The 20719-nt window shown below is 50.6% G+C and overlaps 8 protein-coding genes across 8 annotated transcripts; 4 read left to right on the top strand and 4 right to left on the bottom strand.

Moving 5' to 3' along the window:
- Positions 1–645: 645 nt before the first annotated feature.
- Positions 646–1582, top strand: A1O9_01571 (uncharacterized protein; the record flags this gene model as incomplete). Its single annotated transcript, XM_013410729.1, has 2 exons — positions 646–868; positions 966–1582. The coding sequence occupies 2 exons, from the start codon at positions 646–648 to the stop codon at positions 1580–1582; spliced, it is 840 nt and encodes a 279-aa protein (XP_013266183.1).
- A 159-nt stretch (positions 1583–1741) lies between these two features.
- On the bottom strand, positions 1742–2267 carry A1O9_01570 (RalA-binding protein 1; the record flags this gene model as incomplete). The annotated part of the gene is made up of 2 exons (XM_013410728.1): positions 1742–1900; positions 1992–2267. 2 exons carry the CDS (start codon positions 2265–2267, stop codon positions 1742–1744), a joined length of 435 nt encoding a protein of 144 aa, XP_013266182.1.
- A 529-nt stretch (positions 2268–2796) lies between these two features.
- On the bottom strand, positions 2797–3632 carry A1O9_01569 (NADH dehydrogenase (ubiquinone) Fe-S protein 6; the record flags this gene model as incomplete). The annotated part of the gene is made up of 3 exons (XM_013410727.1): positions 2797–2991; positions 3044–3211; positions 3264–3632. The coding sequence occupies 3 exons, from the start codon at positions 3630–3632 to the stop codon at positions 2797–2799; spliced, it is 732 nt and encodes a 243-aa protein (XP_013266181.1).
- A 447-nt stretch (positions 3633–4079) lies between these two features.
- Positions 4080–5045, top strand: A1O9_01568 (proteasome component PRE6; the record flags this gene model as incomplete). The annotated part of the gene is made up of 3 exons (XM_013410726.1): positions 4080–4126; positions 4193–4663; positions 4715–5045. 3 exons carry the CDS (start codon positions 4080–4082, stop codon positions 5043–5045), a joined length of 849 nt encoding a protein of 282 aa, XP_013266180.1.
- Positions 5046–5529: 484 nt separating this feature from the next.
- A1O9_01567 (uncharacterized protein) lies at positions 5530–6141 on the bottom strand (the record flags this gene model as incomplete). Its single annotated transcript, XM_013410725.1, has 4 exons — positions 5530–5632; positions 5795–5856; positions 5946–6019; positions 6093–6141. Coding segments are annotated over 4 exons (288 nt in total), but the record flags the coding sequence as incomplete, so codon positions are not given.
- Positions 6142–7480: 1339 nt separating this feature from the next.
- A1O9_01566 (catalase) lies at positions 7481–8508 on the bottom strand (the record flags this gene model as incomplete). Its single annotated transcript, XM_013410724.1, has 2 exons — positions 7481–8355; positions 8412–8508. 2 exons carry the CDS (start codon positions 8506–8508, stop codon positions 7481–7483), a joined length of 972 nt encoding a protein of 323 aa, XP_013266178.1.
- Positions 8509–9907: 1399 nt separating this feature from the next.
- A1O9_01565 (minichromosome maintenance protein 5 (cell division control protein 46)) lies at positions 9908–12150 on the top strand (the record flags this gene model as incomplete). The annotated part of the gene is made up of 2 exons (XM_013410723.1): positions 9908–11571; positions 11646–12150. The coding sequence occupies 2 exons, from the start codon at positions 9908–9910 to the stop codon at positions 12148–12150; spliced, it is 2169 nt and encodes a 722-aa protein (XP_013266177.1).
- A 5339-nt stretch (positions 12151–17489) lies between these two features.
- Positions 17490–19413, top strand: A1O9_01564 (uncharacterized protein; the record flags this gene model as incomplete). Its single annotated transcript, XM_013410722.1, has 4 exons — positions 17490–17749; positions 18704–19123; positions 19184–19287; positions 19358–19413. 4 exons carry the CDS (start codon positions 17490–17492, stop codon positions 19411–19413), a joined length of 840 nt encoding a protein of 279 aa, XP_013266176.1.
- Between the last annotated feature and the right edge of the window lie 1306 nt (positions 19414–20719).

Genomic DNA, 20719 nt, shown 5'->3' with positions numbered 1-20719 from the left:
GATTTGGGTCTTAGAAACCCCTCCTAGCATGGATTGAAGGGCCCCCGATTCGCCTTGCTCACTTTTCAGGGTAGGTCGGTATCACGAATAGCACAGCGCCGTTCACGCAAAGCCGAGGCGGAGCGGAGTGTGAGGAGATTGTGACGCCAGCCCCTCAATTGTTCGGGCACTGAGGGAAGAAAGGAGCGTGAAATAGCGTTCATCAAAGGCAAGGTCAAAATATTTGGTGCACGGAAGTGAGAGAGTGAAAGGCAGTCCCGAGACCCTCCAAAAAATTGAGCCAACGGATGAGATTTCCGAGATGAGAGACCCACCCCGGAAGATCATTAAGCCGGAACCATCAAGCCGCATGCAATGATTGTGTCTTTATTTCTCTCATAGTTCTGGGTCGGTAGCTCAATCATACGCCGATGTGGTACGAACGCTCCGGGGATCTAGCTATGGGGGTAGTATTCGACACTATCAAGGTAACTCTACCAGCCCTATGCGTGATATACATAGCGAGAGTCCACCCTCTCCTTCATGCACACTCTTGGTCCGTTCTGTTGCTCTAAGTCATCCTCTATTCATCGTATCCATCTCATGAAGTGGGTCGATTCGTAAACCGTAAACACAAACTACCTCTTTAGTATCTTCTCAACCAACATGGAAACACTTGAGTCCAATCTCGAGAAAGATGGCACCGTGAACCCTGGCTCAGAGTCCCCAAGACCAAGCATGCCCCTGTCATTACGATTGAAGTCACGCTTGACATCTGAGGTCGAGCCAAAATGGGCAGATGCTATCTTATTGGGATGCTTCTTCGTCGCAGGTGTCGTCGACAGCGTGGCTTTCAACAAATATACATGCTTCGTCAGTATGCAGACAGGTCAGTAGAGTCTTACACAAAAGCTCTCGTCAGGGAATCCACCGTGCAATAAGTAGTATTCAACTGAATGGATACTAACACTCGTGAGGGGAAAAAGGCAATACCATCTTCCTTGGCTTGGGCGTCAGCGACCTCCCGGTCCATAGCCCAAAGCACACCTGGGTCAAATCGCTCGTGGCCATTTCCTCCTTCTGTCTCGGATCCCTGTCCTTCTCCCGCTATCACCTTTATCTCGGTGCATTAAAGCGCTGGGTCATCATGTCGTCCTTCGCCATCCAGACCATGTTCATGATCATCACCTCGGTGCTCGTATCCTCAGGGGTCGCCGCCACGGGCTCACAAGACAACATCCCGCGCAAGCCAGGAGATCGAGGCCGTTTTCAATGGGTCGAGCTGTGTCCGATTGCCCTGCTGGCGTTCCAGAGTGCGGGCCAAATCGTGGCGAGCCGCGTGCTGAAGTATAACTCGATGCCGACATTGGTGTTGACCAGTGTGTACTGCGATTTGATGAGCGATCCGAACCTATTCACTGCAGGATTGTTCGAAGATCCGGACAGGAATAGGAGGGCCGCCAGTGTAACGACTTTGTTTGTCGGCGCCGTGGTTGGCGGAGCCCTGTCGAAGTCATCCGTGGGCTACCCGGTTGCTTTGTGGATCGCCACTGGGCTCAAGGCTTGCATGGTTATAGCTTGGTTTTTGTGGAAGCGGAAGTAGGAGTTCTTGGAATCTGGAATAGAAAATTAAAGTATGTAATATAATCTCGAAATGGGTTTGGATATTCAATCAAAAGGAGACCCTGATATGCCTGGGATGACGGATTTTGAGAATCGTGTTCCATTCCTCTATCTGGGGACCATCTTCACCACAACAATCTCACCTCTTCTCGCCTTGGATGGTCGCCACGACCTTCCTCGAGTGTTTTGCCGCTCGGAATTCCAGATACCAAATCCCTTGCCACGTGCCCGTGTTCAGTCTCCCGTCCGTGATGGGGATTGACACACTCGCACCAATCAATGCTGACTTAATATGTGCCTGAATATCTCCAAGTCAGTATATCCTACCCCATCGTCTCGGCCTGACATGACAACAGGCATTGTATATTAGCAAAACGCAATACACTTACCGGCATGTCATCCAGCCCTTCGGCGGAATGCCTGTACAACTCCCCCTTTCTATCCTCCGGAGCAATCCTGTCCAACGCATCACTCATGTCTTCGCGCACATCGCTATCCCAATTTTCATTCAGGGACAGCGCACACGAAGTGTGCTGCACGAATAGGTTGAGGATTCCGACCTTGTACTCCTTGAGTTCCGGCAGTGAGGACACCACCTGGTCCGTGATCAAGTATGAGCCACGCGATTTGGCTGGTAATGCAAATGTCTTCTGGAACCACGACATTGTTGCTCCTGGGACTATGTTGGTGGCGATAGTGTCTAAGGCAGACAAATGTATGCAGCCCGCGGGGCAATTTATTGCTGTTGGAGTTGGGAATAATGCCGACGGAGAAGGACTCCAGACTAATCGAAAAGGGAGCCACAGGAGATATTGCGGAAGTCCCGGAACGAGTGCGACGATGAAGATGGATGTGGCTATCACAGTAAAATACCTGTGTTGGGAAATCGTGGTTAAAGACATGATCGGTTTACTTTTTCGCGATCTGGATGTTTCCCTTGCCACTATACGTCATTTTATATCATGGCTTGGCGAAGCTCTTACAAACAAGGCAGAAGTGAGAAGGCCCTGCTAGAGTGCCTGCTATACTGGACTTGGCGACGATTCATGGAGTGCACTTCTTTTCCTATTTCAACTGAATGATTGCCGAAGTCAAGACGGAATATGGATAAGTAAAATTCTTTGTGATCAACGCATGACCCTGTTGCCCTTTGGAAAATCACAATATGTACAACGACGCAGTCATGTAGACTCATCATCTTTGTTGAAAGGGTTGCCCATCTACGCTTTCTGCATCCTGCTCTGCTTTTAGTTGAGGATAATGGCCTTCAATCTCACCATCCAGAGAGAGAGTGGTGGGCACCTGAACTTGTGCCGGAATATTTGATGGAGCAAGCGGGTATGTAGTTGATGGAAGAGATTCGAGATGCTTCTTGTGTGCTTTTTGAGCCTGTGGTTGTCAATTGCAGTCTCGTAATGCTCAAACCTGGTCGAATGCTTACATATGGGAGGCCACAATACGTGCACCAGCAAATCTGTGGTTTGTCCACGTTGATAAAGATTCTTGGATGTCCCAATGGACCACCGCCACCATCACAGGCCACACTCCGACCTTCGACCCAGCGAACCGGCTGCTGGTGAATAAGATCGATTGCGGCATATGGTGCAGGCTGGGGTACTGTCTTAGTCTTGCACCTTTGGTTTCCGAGATAGAATTCCTACCTGTGCATCTATAATTGTCTGCTCAAATCTTGGGCCTGTCATTGCTAAAGCTCTAGGCATCTGACTCTTTGACCATGTACTCGCCCTGTTCGGGCTCTGCATCTGTCGTTTACGTTCTGCTTCAGGTACGAGCTCTTGAAGTGGCGCATCTCTCGCGCCCATTGCGTCCACCGGTGTCTCATTCGTTTTGGACACGTTTGGGGTCAGTTTTGGGCCGGAAGGATCGTTGGCCTGCTCGAAGTTCTCGCCAGTACCAGGTCCTTGTCGCAGAAGACGGGTTGAGGAGGTCAAGGATCGTGTGGCTGTCCGCGTACCATAGATTGAGACTTGTGGAATTCGCGTCCGTAGACTCGGGACGAAGGAAGCCATATTCCGCCACGTAGCCCTGTGAGCCGGCTTCAACTTTCCAGCTTTGATTGTTGATACGGGGACACTGTTTGCACTGCGCTCTGGAGGTGCTTCAAGCTCATGCCGCAACTGCCAATTGGAGAGGGTTCAATTGCTGTCTTGGCGGTAGCACTACACGGTGGATCAGAAGCAGGACGTAGTGCTCTCGGTCCTAGGGGCTTCAATACTCCACAGTAGCCACGCTGAATTGTTTCTCCGCTCCGAGCTGCGAATATCGAACTGCGCTGAGGCAGGTCCAAAAGTCCAAGGCAGCTTTGGTGCACGCGGCATACCGCGTAGACGACTCGTCCCCTTGCACTGCTCAAACTCCAACAGCCCTCCGCATCTCATTGTCAATAATTCTTTCCCTTGACCAAAGCAAGGCCACCGAGAACTGATATTATCTTCCGAGCGGGAGTGTTTTCAAACATGGCTTCAGGCTACGATCGTGCTCTTTCAGGTAGGCCCAGTCCAATGTATTTCAAGTCAATCAGAGGTCGCTAACTGGTGCAGTCTTCAGGTTTGCAAGCCTCATATCGCAGTCGCTACTTCGTACTAACTAGTTCAACTAGTCCCGACGGTCATGTCTTCCAAGTGGAATATGCACTAGAAGCTGTCAAGCGAGGAACTTGCGCAGTCGGCGTCAAGGGTAAGGATATCGTGGTGTTGGGATGTGAGAAGAGATCTGCGATGAAACTTCAGGATACCAGAATCACTCCCTCCAAGATCGGGCTACTAGATACCCATGTCTGTCTTGCATTCGCCGGTCTCAATGCAGACGCACGGATATTGGTCGACAAAGCGAGACTAGAAGCCCAGTCTCATCGCCTCACTGTCGAAGATCCCGTCACCATCGAGTACATCACTAAATACGTCGCCGGTGTTCAACAACGATATACTCAGAGTGGTGGTGTCCGACCTTTCGGCATCAGCACATTGATCATTGGCTTCGACAAGGGTGACACTGAGCCAAGACTCTACCAAACAGAGCCCTCTGGCATCTATTCCGCATGGTACGTGGTTGCCAAAGTATCCCGGGACAATTCATCACTAACCTCAAGTAGGAAAGCCAATGCCATTGGACGATCCAGCAAGACAGTACGTGAATTCCTGGAACGCAATCACAAAGACGACATGGACCGAGAAGCCACTATCACCCTCACTGTCAAATCATTACTGGAAGTCGTTCAAACTGGTGCAAAGAACATCGAAATCGCCATCATGGCTCCTGGCAAGACCATTGAAATGCTCCCTTCAGAACAGATTGAGCAATATGTCAAGACGATTGAGGCAGAGAAGCAAGAAGAGCAGGCTAAGAAGAAACCTGGAAGACCAGGGACATCCTCCCTCCCCACTCGACCTTTAGCGGAGGGCGAGGGCAGTGGAGATATCTGACAAGTCAAATAACATGACAAAATGTACTTTGCATGAGCGACTGGAGTCCGGTATTAAATGGGTTCAAAGAAGAGACATGATTCCCCAGTTCTCAGCCCACCCCATGTTCTGTGCCTTCTTCATATCGTTCTAGTCTATCGTTTTGTGAAGCCCTAGTATCTCACAGCGTTGCCAGCCTGGCGTGAGGATATGATAGCAAAATAGCCGAGACCGTCTGTCCTTTCCCATGACAAGATTTTGACCGCAGTGAAAATCAGCAGCTATTCTCGTCTTTACACGGGAATGATCAAGGCCATAATGAGAACTTCTGCCCAACCTCCCGATCAACCAATCTTGGTATCCAATTCTTTTATATCGAATATCGTTTGCTGGTCCTGCTGCCTAGCTCGGTCATCCTTGATCATCCTATTGTAGTGAAAATTCGTAAGCACAACCCAATCTCACAATAGCCATGGGATCCCCGAGAGAGTGAGCACAAATCCGACCTTGAGTCCACTCGCACATCCTCGCTCTCAACTTTCAATGCAGCCTTCGGTGTAAGCGCCTCAATCACGAAATGGTTATCGCAGTTCGGACAGTATTCATCACTGTTGTCAATTTCGAGATCCCACGTGTTAGCTGAAGATGCTTCGTATAAGCATTCATGATACGCATCTTCCAGAATTTGGGGGGTTTTGAAAGGCCACCCCAACACCGTGAAACAATAGATCGTCCCCTCGGGAGGATTGGGAGAGGAGAGGGAAGCCTACCTATCCTCCCATTCCTGGGTGTTCTTTCTAAAGGCCTTCTTGCATTTCTTGCAGATAAACGTCTAGCAACGAGTGTGAGCGAGCAATTCTCGGTTTCTTGCCTTGACCAAGACACGGCTGGCTCTTGAATGCACCGTGGTCGGAAACTCACCATGTCGAAACTCTGCAGAAGCGGATGCGTTTCTTGCTCCGCGTGGCATTCTGCGCAATCAAACCATTTCCGACCTTTTCGTCGCATGATGGGTTAGTCTGATGAGTCTTTTAGGCGGGGGAACTGAGCGTGTTGGTTGGCTCTTACAGCATGGTGAGCGAATCGACACTTGTGCGTTTAAGATGTGCTTGCTGGTAAGGGCGGTTTTAGTTACTACTGGAAGTGCTAATGCTAGATGAGGTGTGTGAGATGCCAGGGAAGATGGGGTTTGTCTTGCATACCACATGTTGGGCAGGATGTTGATGAAATAACGCTAAATCAGCGTGATTTCTTCAGAACAGAGTCCTAAAATGGGTGGAGAAGGATCAAGGATCTTAACGCTGTCTCCCGTTGTCGCAAGTATCTCTTGTTGGGTATCGAATTTGAATATCTTTGTTCACGCTCATCAACAACGTCTCCGTTAAATCCTGATGAAACGCGTGTGGTGCAACTGAATCATAATTGCTTCATGGCAGGGGTTATGCTGACTCGCCAAGCCCACTGCCACAGTCCTTCGCCCGGTTGGACCATCACATCCTTTCTCAGTGTCCTGATACATTCAGGCACAAGTTTCAACTGGATTTGAAAAACTGAAAAGATTGGTTGTTCAAGTCTACGTTATGATACTCGTTCTACACTTCTGGCTAACGGAGCTTTAAGGCTTGACTACTCCAAGCCCCTTCCACTCTACAGAGAGTGCGATCGCATACCATCCTTTCCATTAAACAATCATGTGCGAGAGGCTCGAGCATACGCTTTACCTGCCCGTCGCCTAGTACTCCATGCATTGACATAGAAGGGGACTACCCCCGAGCGGAAACATTTTCGCCCATGTCCATTTTGATAGCTCCCACAACGAAGTAACTTGTGTCGAGAAAGGCGGCCGATTTACTATGCTTGCTCTGCATCGGAGACATATACTATGAGGAGCCTTGCGGCAAAGCAAAGTGTTGTGCTCATGCTGACTGAACCACATTCTTGCTATATATTATGTGCTAGCGTATACCGTGACAAGGCTGGAACCCCCTTTTGCCTTGGAGGCGGCGGTTGGGACGATTCACCGCCAGGCTTCACAGGTCTTGAAGCCAGTGCGTGCTTATTCTAAGTGTTGGGTTTGGATTTCACTTCTCGATTCGAACTTATTATCGTGAGCGCAGTTTGTATTGATTTCAAGCGTAGTCGGGAGGACCAACTGGGCATCCCAATTCCAAGCTGTCTCATCAGCCAGCATTTGATAATCACTTACACCCTATTCCATGGTAAAAAGTTATATGGAATAGGAGGCACATCTATCCACAAAATGGTTCTGCGGCGTTTTTAATCTAGGTGCAATATCGACTAGTTCGTGTGCTTCATACCTAAGCTCGAGGTCCCCAATGAAGTCAATGTTATACAATTATACACTGCTCCGAGGTCCACCATCTGGGTGCACAGATGGGCACGTATTGATATCAAAGCACTGCTACTCCCTCTTTTCAACATGTGAAAATCTTCTCTCAATGGTGAGGACCTGCGGCTCTCCTCTCCTTGCCACTACGCAAGTAGAGATCTGCTCTCTGATCCAAGAGCGGGTCATCACTGACATTGATGCCCGCAACTCTAGGGATGGGGTCGAAGATGATCGTGCGCTGCTCTTCGTCATTGTCGTCCGCAATCTTATCCAAGGTAATAGTGCCCAATTTCACAAGTTTGCGGTCTTCAGGCCAACGCTCCGTGGCATCATTGGTAATATCACCTTCCTCCGCAATCTGTGCCCACCAGCTGAAGCTGACACCACCGTCGATGATGCGCGTCTGGATCTCGTTGTGCAGGTACGCGGCATCTTTGCCCTTGGCCTCGTCATCAGTGATGTGCGACTCGCCGGCATCCGGCGTGATGCGGTAGCGTACGAAGGTTTCCTTCCCGTCAGAGGAGACCAGCTTGAACGCGTTGACGCCGAAGAATTTCTCCGCCCCGAAGCTGGTGGGAAAGGGCTTTGGCGCCCCCACAAATGCAGCGGCTGAGGGGTTCTTGCCGAGGAAAGCTTCAATGGGCGATGGGTTCTTTGGTGCGTTAGGCGCGGCTGAGGCGCCCAGCGCCTGCAGTAAGGCTAGGAAGCCTTCACCTGAATTAACTGGGAAGAATGGAGTGGAGTGAGCGATAACGTCGGTGTGTTGTCTCCGGCCGTTTTTCTCTGGGAGAGTGAAACGGACCGCGAAGCCTCTTGGATTGGCATTCGGGTCATTGTCCGGTATCACGGGGATACCAGTGGAGTTTGAGAAGCGGCCGATGACTGGCGTGGATGGGGTGTTCAAGTGCGGAGCTGATGACAAAGAGGCTGCCTCTGATGTTGGTTTGAACGTCCCGCTAAGTAGAATACCTCTCGCATGTGCTGGCGGGAAGTGTGAGTCGACGCGACGCTCTCGTATGCTATTGGTGTATCCTTACCTGGTCTGTATCCCGGAGGCGTCCCGAACGCACCCTTCAAGCCTTCCTTCAGGGCTTGTGAAGTCTCGCCAACCTTTGAATTCTGAGAGAAAGGCATGTTAACGGGCTGATATTGGCATATATTACTCAATTCCTGTTGATGTTTGATAAGAGCTTATAAACATCGAATAGATTGCCTTGCAAGCAACACATCATGTTCCTCGACATATCGTTAGTTCTTATACCCATCGCCACGGAGGTTTTACGAACATGGCGCGGCGCAACGGACGGCAAAGCATGTGAACATTGCGAAGTCGAAGACTCAAGCTAACAGTCAGCATGGCGTGCCTGCATTAACCACTTACAACTAATCATTTTCGAATGGAGATGTCAATATCATCCGTGTGATTGGAAGCTGGAAAGTCAAATCATCCAGGATTGGACCGAGCCATGCAGGAGCTTAGTCAGTCGTGACCCAGCATAATGAATAAACATTTGGACCTGTGCGGGTCAACCCTTTTCAAATCCAGGTGATGACAATTTCTCTGAGCGGATTCGTCCACAGCTTCGCTTGGATGGCGCAAAGGTTGATAGCTGTATTAATAAAAATTCCGCTTATAGAAGTAGGCTATCTGATTTGTCGCGAAGTGAGAAACATGATCTGGGGGATTCGGGGCGCATCAAGGTCCCGTATTGGTGTTTTCAAAGGAACTTTATTTATCAGTGCCGCTCGGCTATCGATTTAGTTGCCTTGAAACAAATCAATTGATACACCAGGCTTAAACCCTCACCCCTCATGGCGTCGTCATATTTGTGAGCATGCTGCAGCTCAGGGTGGAATATTAATCAGCTTGTGATCAACACCAGAGGACATAGTAGCCTCAATCGCTACGCACACAAACATGTTATTTGAGGCTGCACGCTAGCAAACAGGATGTGTAGGATCTAGATAGGCAGCTACGTACCTACGAGTAGATACGTAGATGCCTGCGTTAGTAAAGAAGCACGACATACTATCTGGATCTTAAGCGCATGCCTGAGTGCTTGTACATATCACTGCGCTGCCATTATGCCCGTGCATGTTTAACAGTAGTGGATGATGCAGTATCCTTGGCTCGTCATTGATTCATAAACTGCTGATTCTGAGGACACGCGGGTAAGTTAATTCCCAGGGTTTAGTGTACATTGTCAAGGCGTTCTTCGTGCTGGTGACAACATAGGATTGCACTGAGAATTATAGGACCAATACAAGCCGTCTGAGTCTCGTCGTCAAGATAATCCAAGGCCTAGAAGGATCAGGGGAGGAATGGCGACAGTCTGGAGGCGAATGGCGCTGTGTGTGAGCCCCTCGCCCACCAAGGGTTTTGCTGATCCGCCAAGATGCAACCACTTAACGCGTCAACGCGTTCGCGTTTCTCCACCGCGTCCTGAATCGAAACTGCGGGCAATTCTCTTCATCCCCTTGAACATCGACAACTCTGTAATTCTCTATCGTCACAACACACTGCGCGCACATAATGGATTCTAGGTCCGTTTATTCTCTCCCGGTGCTTGCGCCTCAACAAGATCCTGGTTCCGAACCTCGCACCGAAATACAAGCCAGACTCAAAGAATTCGTCCTCGCTTTTCAACTTGATGGAACTTACATCTACAGAGACCAAATCCGTGAGAATGTCCTGGTCAAACAGTACTACTGTGACATCGACCTTGCACATCTGATCTCATACAATGAAGAGCTGGCACACAGGCTAACCAGTAATCCTGCGGACATGATCCCTCTCTTCGAAGCCGCCCTCAAACAATGCACCCAGCGCATCGTTTTCCCACACGACCCGAACGTTTCTCTCCCACAACACCAACTACTCCTCCACTCATCAGTTTCACATATCTCCATCCGAGACCTCAATGCGACGAATGTGTCTCATCTTGTGCGGATCCCCGGCATCGTCATCGGTGCATCCACTCTCTCCTCCAAAGCGACTCTCTTACATATACAGTGTCGAAGTTGTGAGCATGTCCAGAAGTTGGCTATCGAAGGTGGCTTCTCTGGCATTACATTACCGCGACTGTGTGGCAGAACAAAAGTTCCGGGCGAAGATGTTGAGGCGTGCCCCATGGATCCTTATTTCGTTGTTCATGAGAGCTCTCAATTTATTGATCAACAAATCCTGAAGTTACAAGAAGCTCCTGATCAAGTACCAGTCGGAGAGTTGCCGCGTCATATTCTCATTTCGGCGGACCGATACCTTACAAATCGGGTTATCCCTGGCTCACGATGTACTGTGATGGGTGTATTTTCTATCTATCAGGCAAATAAGGCCAAGAAAGATAGTGCAGTTGCAATCCGGAATCCATATCTACGCGCTGTCGGGATTACTGCGGACGCGGACCATACTAGCCTTGGGTCGAGTCATTTCTCAGAAGAGGAGATTCAAGAATTCGAAGAAATGTCCCGGCTGCCCGATCTTTACGAGCGCTTTGCCCGGTGCATAGCCCCGTCGATTTACGGAAATGCGGACATCAAGAAAGCGATCGCGTGCCTACTCATGGGAGGCTCGAAGAAGCAGCTTCCTGATGGGATGAAGCTACGAGGTGACATTAACGTCCTGCTGCTGGGTGACCCAGGAACGGCCAAGTCGCAATTGTTGAAATTTGTCGAGAAAGTTGCTCCCATTGCAATATATACGTCTGGCAAAGGCTCTTCTGCAGCAGGCTTGACCGCGTCCGTACAGAGGGACACCCAGACACGAGAATTCTACCTTGAAGGCGGTGCTATGGTTCTGGCTGATGGCGGCGTCGTTTGTATCGATGAGTTTGACAAGATGCGTGACGAAGACCGAGTGGCCATCCATGAAGCCATGGAACAGCAGACAATCTCAATCGCAAAGGCAGGTATTACCACTATTCTAAACGCACGAACATCAGTACTCGCGGCCGCCAATCCTATCTTTGGTCGCTATGATGATCTCAAATCACCTGGAGAAAACATAGATTTTCAAACAACCATTCTGTCAAGATTTGACATGATCTTCATCGTCAGAGATGATCATGACAGAAATCGTGACGAGCGTATTGCAAAGCACGTCATGAGCATTCATATGGGCAATCGTGGCGTGGAAGAGCAAGCCGAAGCAGAGATCCCCGTGGATAAGATGAAACGATACGTCAGGTTCTGCAAATCGTAAGTCGTGACTGTAATATTTGAGGATTTGTATAAACGATGTGAACCATTCATGCTAACAGCTGGATTGCTAGACGATGTGCGCCGCGTCTCTCAGCCGCTGCTTCAGAGAAGCTCTCCAGTCACTTCGTATCAATCCGCAACCGAGTAGCGCAGTCGGAACGCAACAGCAATTCTCGGTCCTCGATCCCCATCACAGTCCGACAACTGGAAGCAATCATCCGAATCTCCGAATCTCTCGCAAAACTCACACTCTCGCCAGTAGCTGAGGAACAGCACGTGGACGAAGCGATCCGACTCTTCCTTGCGTCCACTATGGATGCCGTTGCGCAGGGCGAGAGCGCTGGCGGCATGGGAAGCAACCGCGAGCTCATGGACGAAGTCTCCAAGGTCGAGGAAGAATTGCGCCGACGCCTCCCCATCGGCTGGAGCACCAGTCTCGCCACCCTGCGAAGGGAGTTCGTCCAGGGACGTGGATACAGCGAAGCAGCTCTCGCGAGGGCCCTGCATGTCTTGCAGCGTCGCGAGACTGTTAGGTTGAGGAACGGTGGAAGTCAAGTCTACAGATCCGGTGTTTGAGCGGGAGCAAAGATATCTGTCGAAAGAGATGTGGGCCGGGCCACCTGTGTCTTTCTGCCGCCATTTGGTCTATGATTTCTTATCGTTGTCTCCGACTCTCGCAGTCTCAGCGAAGTGGTTTTAAATGCATGAAACGAGCGTCCCAGGATGGATCTATGTGTTCATGCAGAAGTGTAAAGTAAGGGTAAAGCTTAATGAACAAAACAAACGACGTGTCGAGATGACCTACTCGAACATGGGACTTGGGCCCTCCAGCGGGACCCATCACCTTGCCACCCTGACGTACCCCGGCAATCTGGAACAACGGGTTTGGTGAGTAGTAAGTAACCGATGTGTCAACTCGCTACTATTTGACTCGTTACTATACCTATGTAGTAAACAAGTCAGGTACTTGGCCTGAAGAGGCGTATTATTGCTATACCAGATCACCTAACTGGGTAGGCAGCATTATCGGCATCTTGGTTGCACTCAACGCACTCCCATTGGCTCCCCGTCACTCCTCTGGAAATGTGGGTCAGGGAGCATGAGCAACACACGATCCACCGGAATTATCAGCAATCTGCTCGTAGATTTTAGATGCTGGGCGTTTCTCGGAGACGGAGATTCTTTACATAAGCGTTGAGACTTTAAAGCCATGCAATCCTGCGGGGTGCTCGCTTGTTGAGTTCGGCCTTAAGCGCTGCGGCAGCCGTGTGAAGCACCTACCTTGTTCACGAATAAGTAGCCTTGGTCAGCATTAATCATAGAATAGCTTTGGTGCCCTGGAATGCCGACCAATAGTGCTTGGTGGGATATCAGGGGAGTGGAGAATATGAAAAAGTGATCCAGTGTGGCGGTTGGGTATGTTTGCGGCGATGTCAGTGGTCAGGAGGGAAGAGGCCATGAGGTCGCGATCCGCTCTTTGGCATTTGCTCGTTTGAGTACAGTCTCCTGTCATTGCATGCGAAGTGAAACTGCTGAAGAGCAGAACAATACCCTTTGGTCTTTCCCAGTGACAAGCATAGTATGACCAAAGTGCGGTAAAAGTGCACTTATCCTCGAAGGCGCAAGCAATATGGAAGTATAGAGGTTGCTGGACTGAATAGCCATCAGTTTCATGTGCACCACTTCACACTTGTTGAGCGGTGAAGACACCGTGTAGGTACTGTAATCGAATAAGTTGGGCCTCTGTGCGTTACCTACCAGTGCAAAGAAAGGTTCATATACTTGAACGTCACGAACTCATTGATAGAGCAAAGCAATGCCATAACGCGGCTCGCCTATTGCACTGAGCTGGTCATCTTCGCTGGGCATTGCTTGAGCTGTTCGGGAGTTGCCCACAGACGCTGGATTAATCTGAGAATGGAGGATCAGTGATGGGAATTGACTGAACTCTTCCCTGAACATCCTTATCCCTGATCGGCCGCCAACCCCTGTCAGGGAAAAGGCAAAAGAAACAAGGAGACCCTCCATCTGAGCAGTAAAATAACACCGATTCGCCTGTTTGAATTAGTTCCATCAGTGAGTGAGTTTTGAAAATTAGCAATGGCCCAAACGAGGAAACAGGCAGGCGCCAAAGGGCATACGAATATCATTTGTGATCTGGTCCTTGTTGCACGTAAGGCTAATCATGCTTACCAGATAAAAGCGGAACTCTGACGGGAGTCATTACTCGGTAAACGGATGACCGACCGGAGTGCCTTCGCCTCGGTGGTCGAATCAAGGAGGATGTATGGCTCCTGGAATCAAATGACCCATCAGCAGACTATCAGGCTCATCCATGCCCAGAATCTGGAACCAGTAACGGGGATTGCGGGCGGTGTGAATAAAAGGCGTGCTCTTCTTGAGGAACCTCGCTTCGAAGGGCTTTCAATATGTATCAGGTAGTAATAGGATGGTTGAATACTCGTATCAAACCTTGAGCCCTCAAGTCTCTCTACTCTGTACTCGTAGGTCCAGTACCCCACAGTGATAATAGCCGATTTCTTCACAAACCTAAAAGACGAGACCCACAATGTGCTAAAGTGACTCGGAGTATGAGGTACTCCGTACATTTCGGTTTCGGTCTAAGTGGTAATTATTTTGTGGAGCTGGATGACAGCTGGGTCAAGCACCTGGAAACAGCTCAGTCCTCCTTCACCAAAATGTCAAGCCTCGCCCTCATTCGACGTTGAGAATTGATTGACGTAAATCCGCACCCAGCAGTCTCATCCGGCGCAAGGCGTTTGTGACAGCCTTGACACGAGACACGAGATCCGGAAGAGTGAAAATACAAATCAATTGCTGTCTTTGTCTGATGTGTCAATGTACTCACTTGGTGCGGATTGTACGAAGCACCTCTCCGGGAGACGCGTGGAAGCCTTTTCGATCTAGCGATGCCGAGTGCCTCGTATGCGGACAGGCGCCCCTTGTTCGATTCTGTCACAGTTGAGCGTGGGGGCGGGCTGATCTCAGGGTTTCTGCCTGGGGCTGCCATATGCCGGAGGTAATATCGGCTTCTGGACGCTGGGTATGAGATCAAATGCAACGTTCAAATGTCCAAATGATGAGTTCAGGAGGTCCTTTGAGGTTCGAGAGGTTCAGGTTTATGGATCTACTCATAGTACATTAGTGGTATCGACTGGTGTGGCGCGCCGCGCAAGGCGACCCTCCCGTATGCCGGCGCTGGCTGGTAAAGACTCAAATTGAAACAGGACCTGTCTGGATTCGGAGAATGGTCGGGATATGACAGGTCATCTTTGTCACACTATGACCAGAAACCGGTCGGATGGAAGCCACCGACTTGACCAAGCAGGGAAAGTTGGCAAAAGAATGGATGTCTGAGTCAGTCCGCATATCACACTAATACCTTGACGGAAGAACTCCGTCGGATGGACCCTGCCAATCAAGCGAACAGTGCAATGGTGATGGTTGACACGTACGTAGCTGACCATAGTTTGTTTATCAAAACCAGGCTGCAGGATGATGGGCGCGAATCTTCCCCTTGGCGATGGAGACGCAGGTTTTAGGATGTGGGCCTGGCAGAGAGGTGGAGATCTTCATGTGTCTGTCCAGTAGCTGCAATGAGAAGCACGCGGTGAGGCGCATAGGAGCCATGCTTGCTCACAATGTGCGATCGGGCGGGTTTGAGCTGCGGACAGTTCCTCTTGCATACCCAGAGCTCAGACCCCAATAGCCACTATTCTGGATTTTATCTCCCCCAAAGGTACAGCAGTTCGTGGGTGCATTGCATTATGCATGAAAACGCGCAGCTTGTCGCCTTGGGGGCCCTCTATTCCGATGCCCAGGCACACCGTTGTGTGACGGGAGTGCGGAGCCGGGGTAGCCAAGGATCCCAGAATTTTCTGAAAAGAAGGCCGTCGTGCGTTTTTCTATTGGGTCATGATCCGGAAAAGGGGTTGCCGGTTGTGAATGGACCGGATCCAAACGCCTTCGAATAGGGACAGCAAGGGACCTTTATCCGGAGTTCGGACTCGTGCCCAAGTCCTTCCCTTGTCAAGCTAGAGGACACGGACACCCTTGCAGATACAACATGAAGGAAATGTCCTTGTCTATCTAGCCCCAGAAGAAGGCTCTTGGTGTCTGATGTTTGATATTTGAAGAGAATTGGCACCGATCGACCCACCGTTATGTAGAAATTATCTTAAAGAATGATGGACTACTCGCTAGACCATCACAGACAATGCGATTTCCAGCGGCATTCATATAGGGCTGGGCCTTTGGACTCGCTAAGTACTCGTCAGTCTAGAGCATAAGCCAGGGTCGGCTTCAGACGCCACCTCCCCTTTGATCTCCTGCACGGACAATGTCCACGAGAATATGCGGCGGAGCAATCACGATGTACGGAAGACTGAAGCTGTAGCCTTTCCTTTTGGGGACCAGCCTATCGATCGTCTTGTAAATCAGTTCGGGGGTCTTCTTGACAAATAAAGTTGTACCGGCCGGCCTCTGAGCAGTTGCCATTAAGTTGATCGTTGAACACATCTGTCGGGGTGTGAGACCCTTTTGAGAGACATGGTGTGCAAGACATTTGCAACCCTTGAACACGGACCATGTAGGGAATGATTGGCGAAAGGCCAGATGGCGTTCTCTCGTGGTATGGATAGCTACTCGTCAGCTGCTGGCAACCAAACAGTCTCGGTCAGAGCTGCTGCCCTGGGCCACATTCAAGATGGTACAGCAACCTAAAGAATGGGGGGATCTAGCCTCAGGATGCCTCCACGATGATTTCTTCTACAGTCCTCCGTACGGAGTACACGGTCACCCAGCTGTGCAGGGACCTCGTATTCAGAGACAGAAAGGGGTCCAGAGAAACCGCTGCCCCACTCGCGTCTCGTTCCAGCAGACCGAAGTTGGAAGAACCTTAATCAAGATAAGAATGAGAGGAAGATGCAACCACCGTCGGGCCATAGACCTTTGCTATCCCGGAGAGATCGCGATCTGTTTGAGGGGAGTGGAAGTATGGTTTCTTCACTCCCAGTGCCAATATCAACGGTCGCCGGGGCATCTCCTTACCCGAACGCTAGAGCTCGAAGTTTACTAGTTGGCGACTCGGTTAGGCATCAATCTCGTCAGGATCAGCAGGCGTATGCCTCAACCTGGCTGCTCGGGCGGTTCGCGCTCCCTCGTTGGCCATCCTAGACACGTCTCCTCTTAAAGCTGCGAGAACCTGCTTGGAGATGTGGCGTTTCGCCTTTTGGGAGACTTTGTCAACTGGTATCTAGTCTGGCCGGCCTTCCAATCGTGGGTGGGCGGCCAGTGTGAGCCCCCATTTGTGCCTTTCGTCGTCGTGGGCGCCAGGGATCCTCACTTGGAGCCTCACCTCAAGTTTCCTGTGGCTCTCGTTACTGGGTATGTGCGATCCAACTGCGGACTGCGTGCATAATCAAGCTGTCAAGAGCACATCCCGGAGGTGAGATGTGCTCTTGCGGATCCGCTGATCACGGGCGAGGTATGGAAGGACCTGCCGTGTTCAAATCCAAGAACTCCCGGTTCCCATCCAGGGCTGCCTCGCCTCTGACTCGGCAGGGTGACCCTCCTCATCTAAAACCCCCTTGCATGCTGTCCGGAGTACCGTCTCCAGTTCTCTGCCGAGCCCACAGCATCGCTCTGTGTGTCACCCAATTGAGCAGCCACCGTGTCAGAGAGCGAGTATCTATCCTATACAGTTGGATATGGTGTTACACCAGATCCAGCTCGCTACCGCAGCCCGCCTGCCAGATCGACCTGTCAAGTCATCACCGAGTTCCAGCGCCATGGATCGCAACAATCCGATTTCCAGGATGCCAGAAATGTCAAATCCTAGGTGGTGTGACTGAAAGGTAGCTTTGTCGAGGAAGATAGAATTATATCTCATTGCCATGCAAGCCTCGCTTGGCCTTCTCGTCCTAGGTCGGTGGCAATCTGTGAGGCGAGGTTGTGTTGTTTCCGTTCCATGGGTCCTGGGCCCGGGAGCCCATGAAGAGCGAGGCTTCAGAGCCGCCTATGACCCTCCTCCCGAGCACAACCCTGTTTACTGCGAAACTTTCTCGCTTGAAGATCGCCAGGATTTGCCGAGCACTGACATTCTACAGTATGTCAACTCTCGACTGAATAACGAGCAGATGGGAGAAGAAGGCGAGTAAGCATAACCATGCATTGGCTTCCCCCACGTCTACTTTGACGTTTCCCTATACTAAGAAACATTGCATTGCGAACCCGCTAAATGTCCTTTCCTCCATTCATCCCCGTCAGGGTCCCGTATGTCTCTGTGGCGTACGCGGATATTATCCATGTTCGTTCTCGTCATTGACCCTCCACCTAGCACCCCTCCCGCCCTCTCCGTGATAGTGGCATGTGAGGTGAACAGAGGCGGCCCCTTGGCAAGAAATCAGTTGATCTGAAACCGGGACCAGTCTAAGTGGTGGCTCGTTACCGACGGGCATGGCTGTTGACTCCGCAATCGCATTAGTCTCTTCACCACATGCCCCTTGCCGGTCCTTCTGCATAGTGTCTCTCCTAGAATTTCTGATAGGTCGTGTATTTGAAGAACTGTACATCACTTGTAGGTCTGCACAGAGTGCTGGCCATGCGCCCTCACATTGCTACATTCCATCTTTATTGACTCGAGGCCACCATCATGGTCTGAAAAAGTGGACGAACGCGCAAAACAAGTGAGCCAAAAGACTGTCCGCAAACATCGGATGCCGACCCCTATTGCATCAATGTTCTTCGCAAACACGACTCTATCTCTGCATACACACCGAAATTCCAGCTGCCCTGTCGGTTGCAGAAGTACAATGCGTCAAGCCTTGTCCTCAAGAGCTGAGAAGTCCTATAACATTGTTCAGGAGGGCTCCAGCCTTCCCCGTCTAGCCATTGCACCCCCCAAAGTGGAGTATCTTGTGGCCGCACGAAGAGCCTCGCGGCAGGCCCTCATACTGGGAGTGGTGGGAGGAAGCTCCTCCAAAGCTGGGGAAGTGACCGACTAACTATCGTATTTAGGAGGGAGTAATCCCGGCGGTATCTGAACAACATATCTGTTATCCTGTTGGACTACATGCCAGTCGGTCCCTCTTCGCTGTCGGTGTTGAAGTCCCGACCACTGCAGTTCTTGCCATTTGAGGTCGAAGTTCGCCAGCACGGCAAAGATGGAGCTCGCAATCGCACCACCGTCAAGGGTTGGGGTTGGAGTTGTACTCCGACAACCGCTGGTTGTGACATTCAGCACCGGCGATGGAAAGAAAAGAGCCAACGGCGGGACATCATCAACAGTCTTCCGCGACATGAGCGGGGTCTGGGCGTTTGTGTCGCTCACATCGGCCGACATGCAACAAACTCTGGATCCGCCTCAGAGCGACCTTCTGCGTGGCAAAAGGGCGGATTCGATCCACTTAGTCCACCAAGAACAAGAGGGCAGTGACCACGTCACTTTTGCCTACGCGAAATTTCGAGAACTGGCCATCACCAAGCCAGGATCATACCGAATCCGAGTGAACATCATCGCTATGAACGAGTGAGCAAACACACTGCTAGCAACCTCCAAATTCAGAGAATATACTGATTGGCGACACAGGTCATTGGAAAGGGATCCAGCTGGGTTGGACGTGGGAACGGTGCTGCCTTCTCTGTATTCGGACATCATCGATGTGGTGGAAGTAGACGAGCCGGTTATCGATGGTACGTATGAACTATGACCGACCCGGAGTTATACTTTCATGACATGGACCTCTGGCTGAGCCGACATAAGACGCCGCGACAATAGCGGCCCGCAACCGATTACGTGCTATCGGCGTCGATTGCTAAAAGCGAACGAACCTCTCACGGTAGGTTAGCACCAGGCCAGTAGTGCTGGGCTAGATTTCACTCTAGTTAGTTGGCGAAAATGGCAGCTAGACAGGCCCTGTGTTTTCTACGAACTACTGTATTTTCTATTGTATTGGCGGAAGGTTAAAATGCCATGCTATCCGAGATTAAGCCGCCAGGGCGCTGGGCGGGTTCAGGGTTTACGAGGCTAGCGGTTGGGTTAGTTTGGCTGGACAGGGCAATATGGGTCTGTTGGGGAAAACATTTCGCTTTCTTTTCTTTCCCCCGGTGCGTGCATTTGATAGGAACTCGCGGCGTTCGACTCCCGCCTGCTATTTATTTAGCTTTCCGCATCTCTGGTTCTGCCTTTTGTATGACTTGTTTGCTAGTGACACGGTCAATCCTGAGGGCGGAACCAGTGGTGAAGTGGAGGGAAGCCACGACATGGCATTTCTCAAGTAAGCCACAGAGAGGAGGGGAAAATGTGGCAGATCGGCAATTCGCATCCATGGCAGAAACTGTGGGTTTCTTGGGCTATTTGATAGTTTGGAAGTCTAGTCAAGGAACTAGGTTGCCTCGCTTACTACTGGGCTGGCATCAGTACATCAGTACCCCGTACCTGACCGGGCAATGGGTACTTGTAACTCTGTCGGCATTTTATATGGAGAGTTTAGTGGAGGGAGGGGAAGTTCCAGCACAGCTAACTGGAGGCCAAGCGTTGGTTTTTATTAGTAGCAGTTCGTTGCCTAGCTGCTCTTCTGGATCTCTGCTCTGTCTCGTCCACCGCAATTGATAAACGCCATTTTTTAGCCTGCATTTTATTTCTAATAGAGTTCCATATTGTGGGCTCTGTTTCGCATATGCCTGGTTTTCAGAGGCGTCACATGTGGTGCCGCCTAGAGCCCAAATACTTCCTGTACTATAGTATGTGGCGGAGTAGTCCGTCCAAGTCACATGGCCCAAACACGTGATGCCATGTGTAAGAGTCACGTACGTCAGCCGAGTACCTGGCTGTCTACTCCCTTCTACATCTGTGGAGAGGTATTAGGAGAAATCACAATCAAACAATCAATGCTAATACACCATAGCTGTTGAATATCAAGTGTTGAGGGGCCGAGTTACCGAGGCTTACTGGCCTTTCACATTGTGTTGGGGGGACGAAGAAACACTTAAGATGTACACAAGTACTCTGTACATACTCTGTAATCGAAGAGTAGTCCCCGGGGCTGCTGACTAATCCCTCCCTTGGACCCTTCGCACCGTTCGGGTGCCTTCGGCGGATGTTTAGGTGCCCCAAGCACGAGTT

Source organism: Exophiala aquamarina, assembly GCF_000709125.1.
Source record: "Exophiala aquamarina CBS 119918 chromosome Unknown aczIA-supercont1.1, whole genome shotgun sequence".
Lineage (NCBI taxonomy): Eukaryota > Fungi > Ascomycota > Eurotiomycetes > Chaetothyriales > Herpotrichiellaceae > Exophiala > Exophiala aquamarina.
This window is presented reverse-complemented; position numbering and strand designations above follow the sequence as displayed.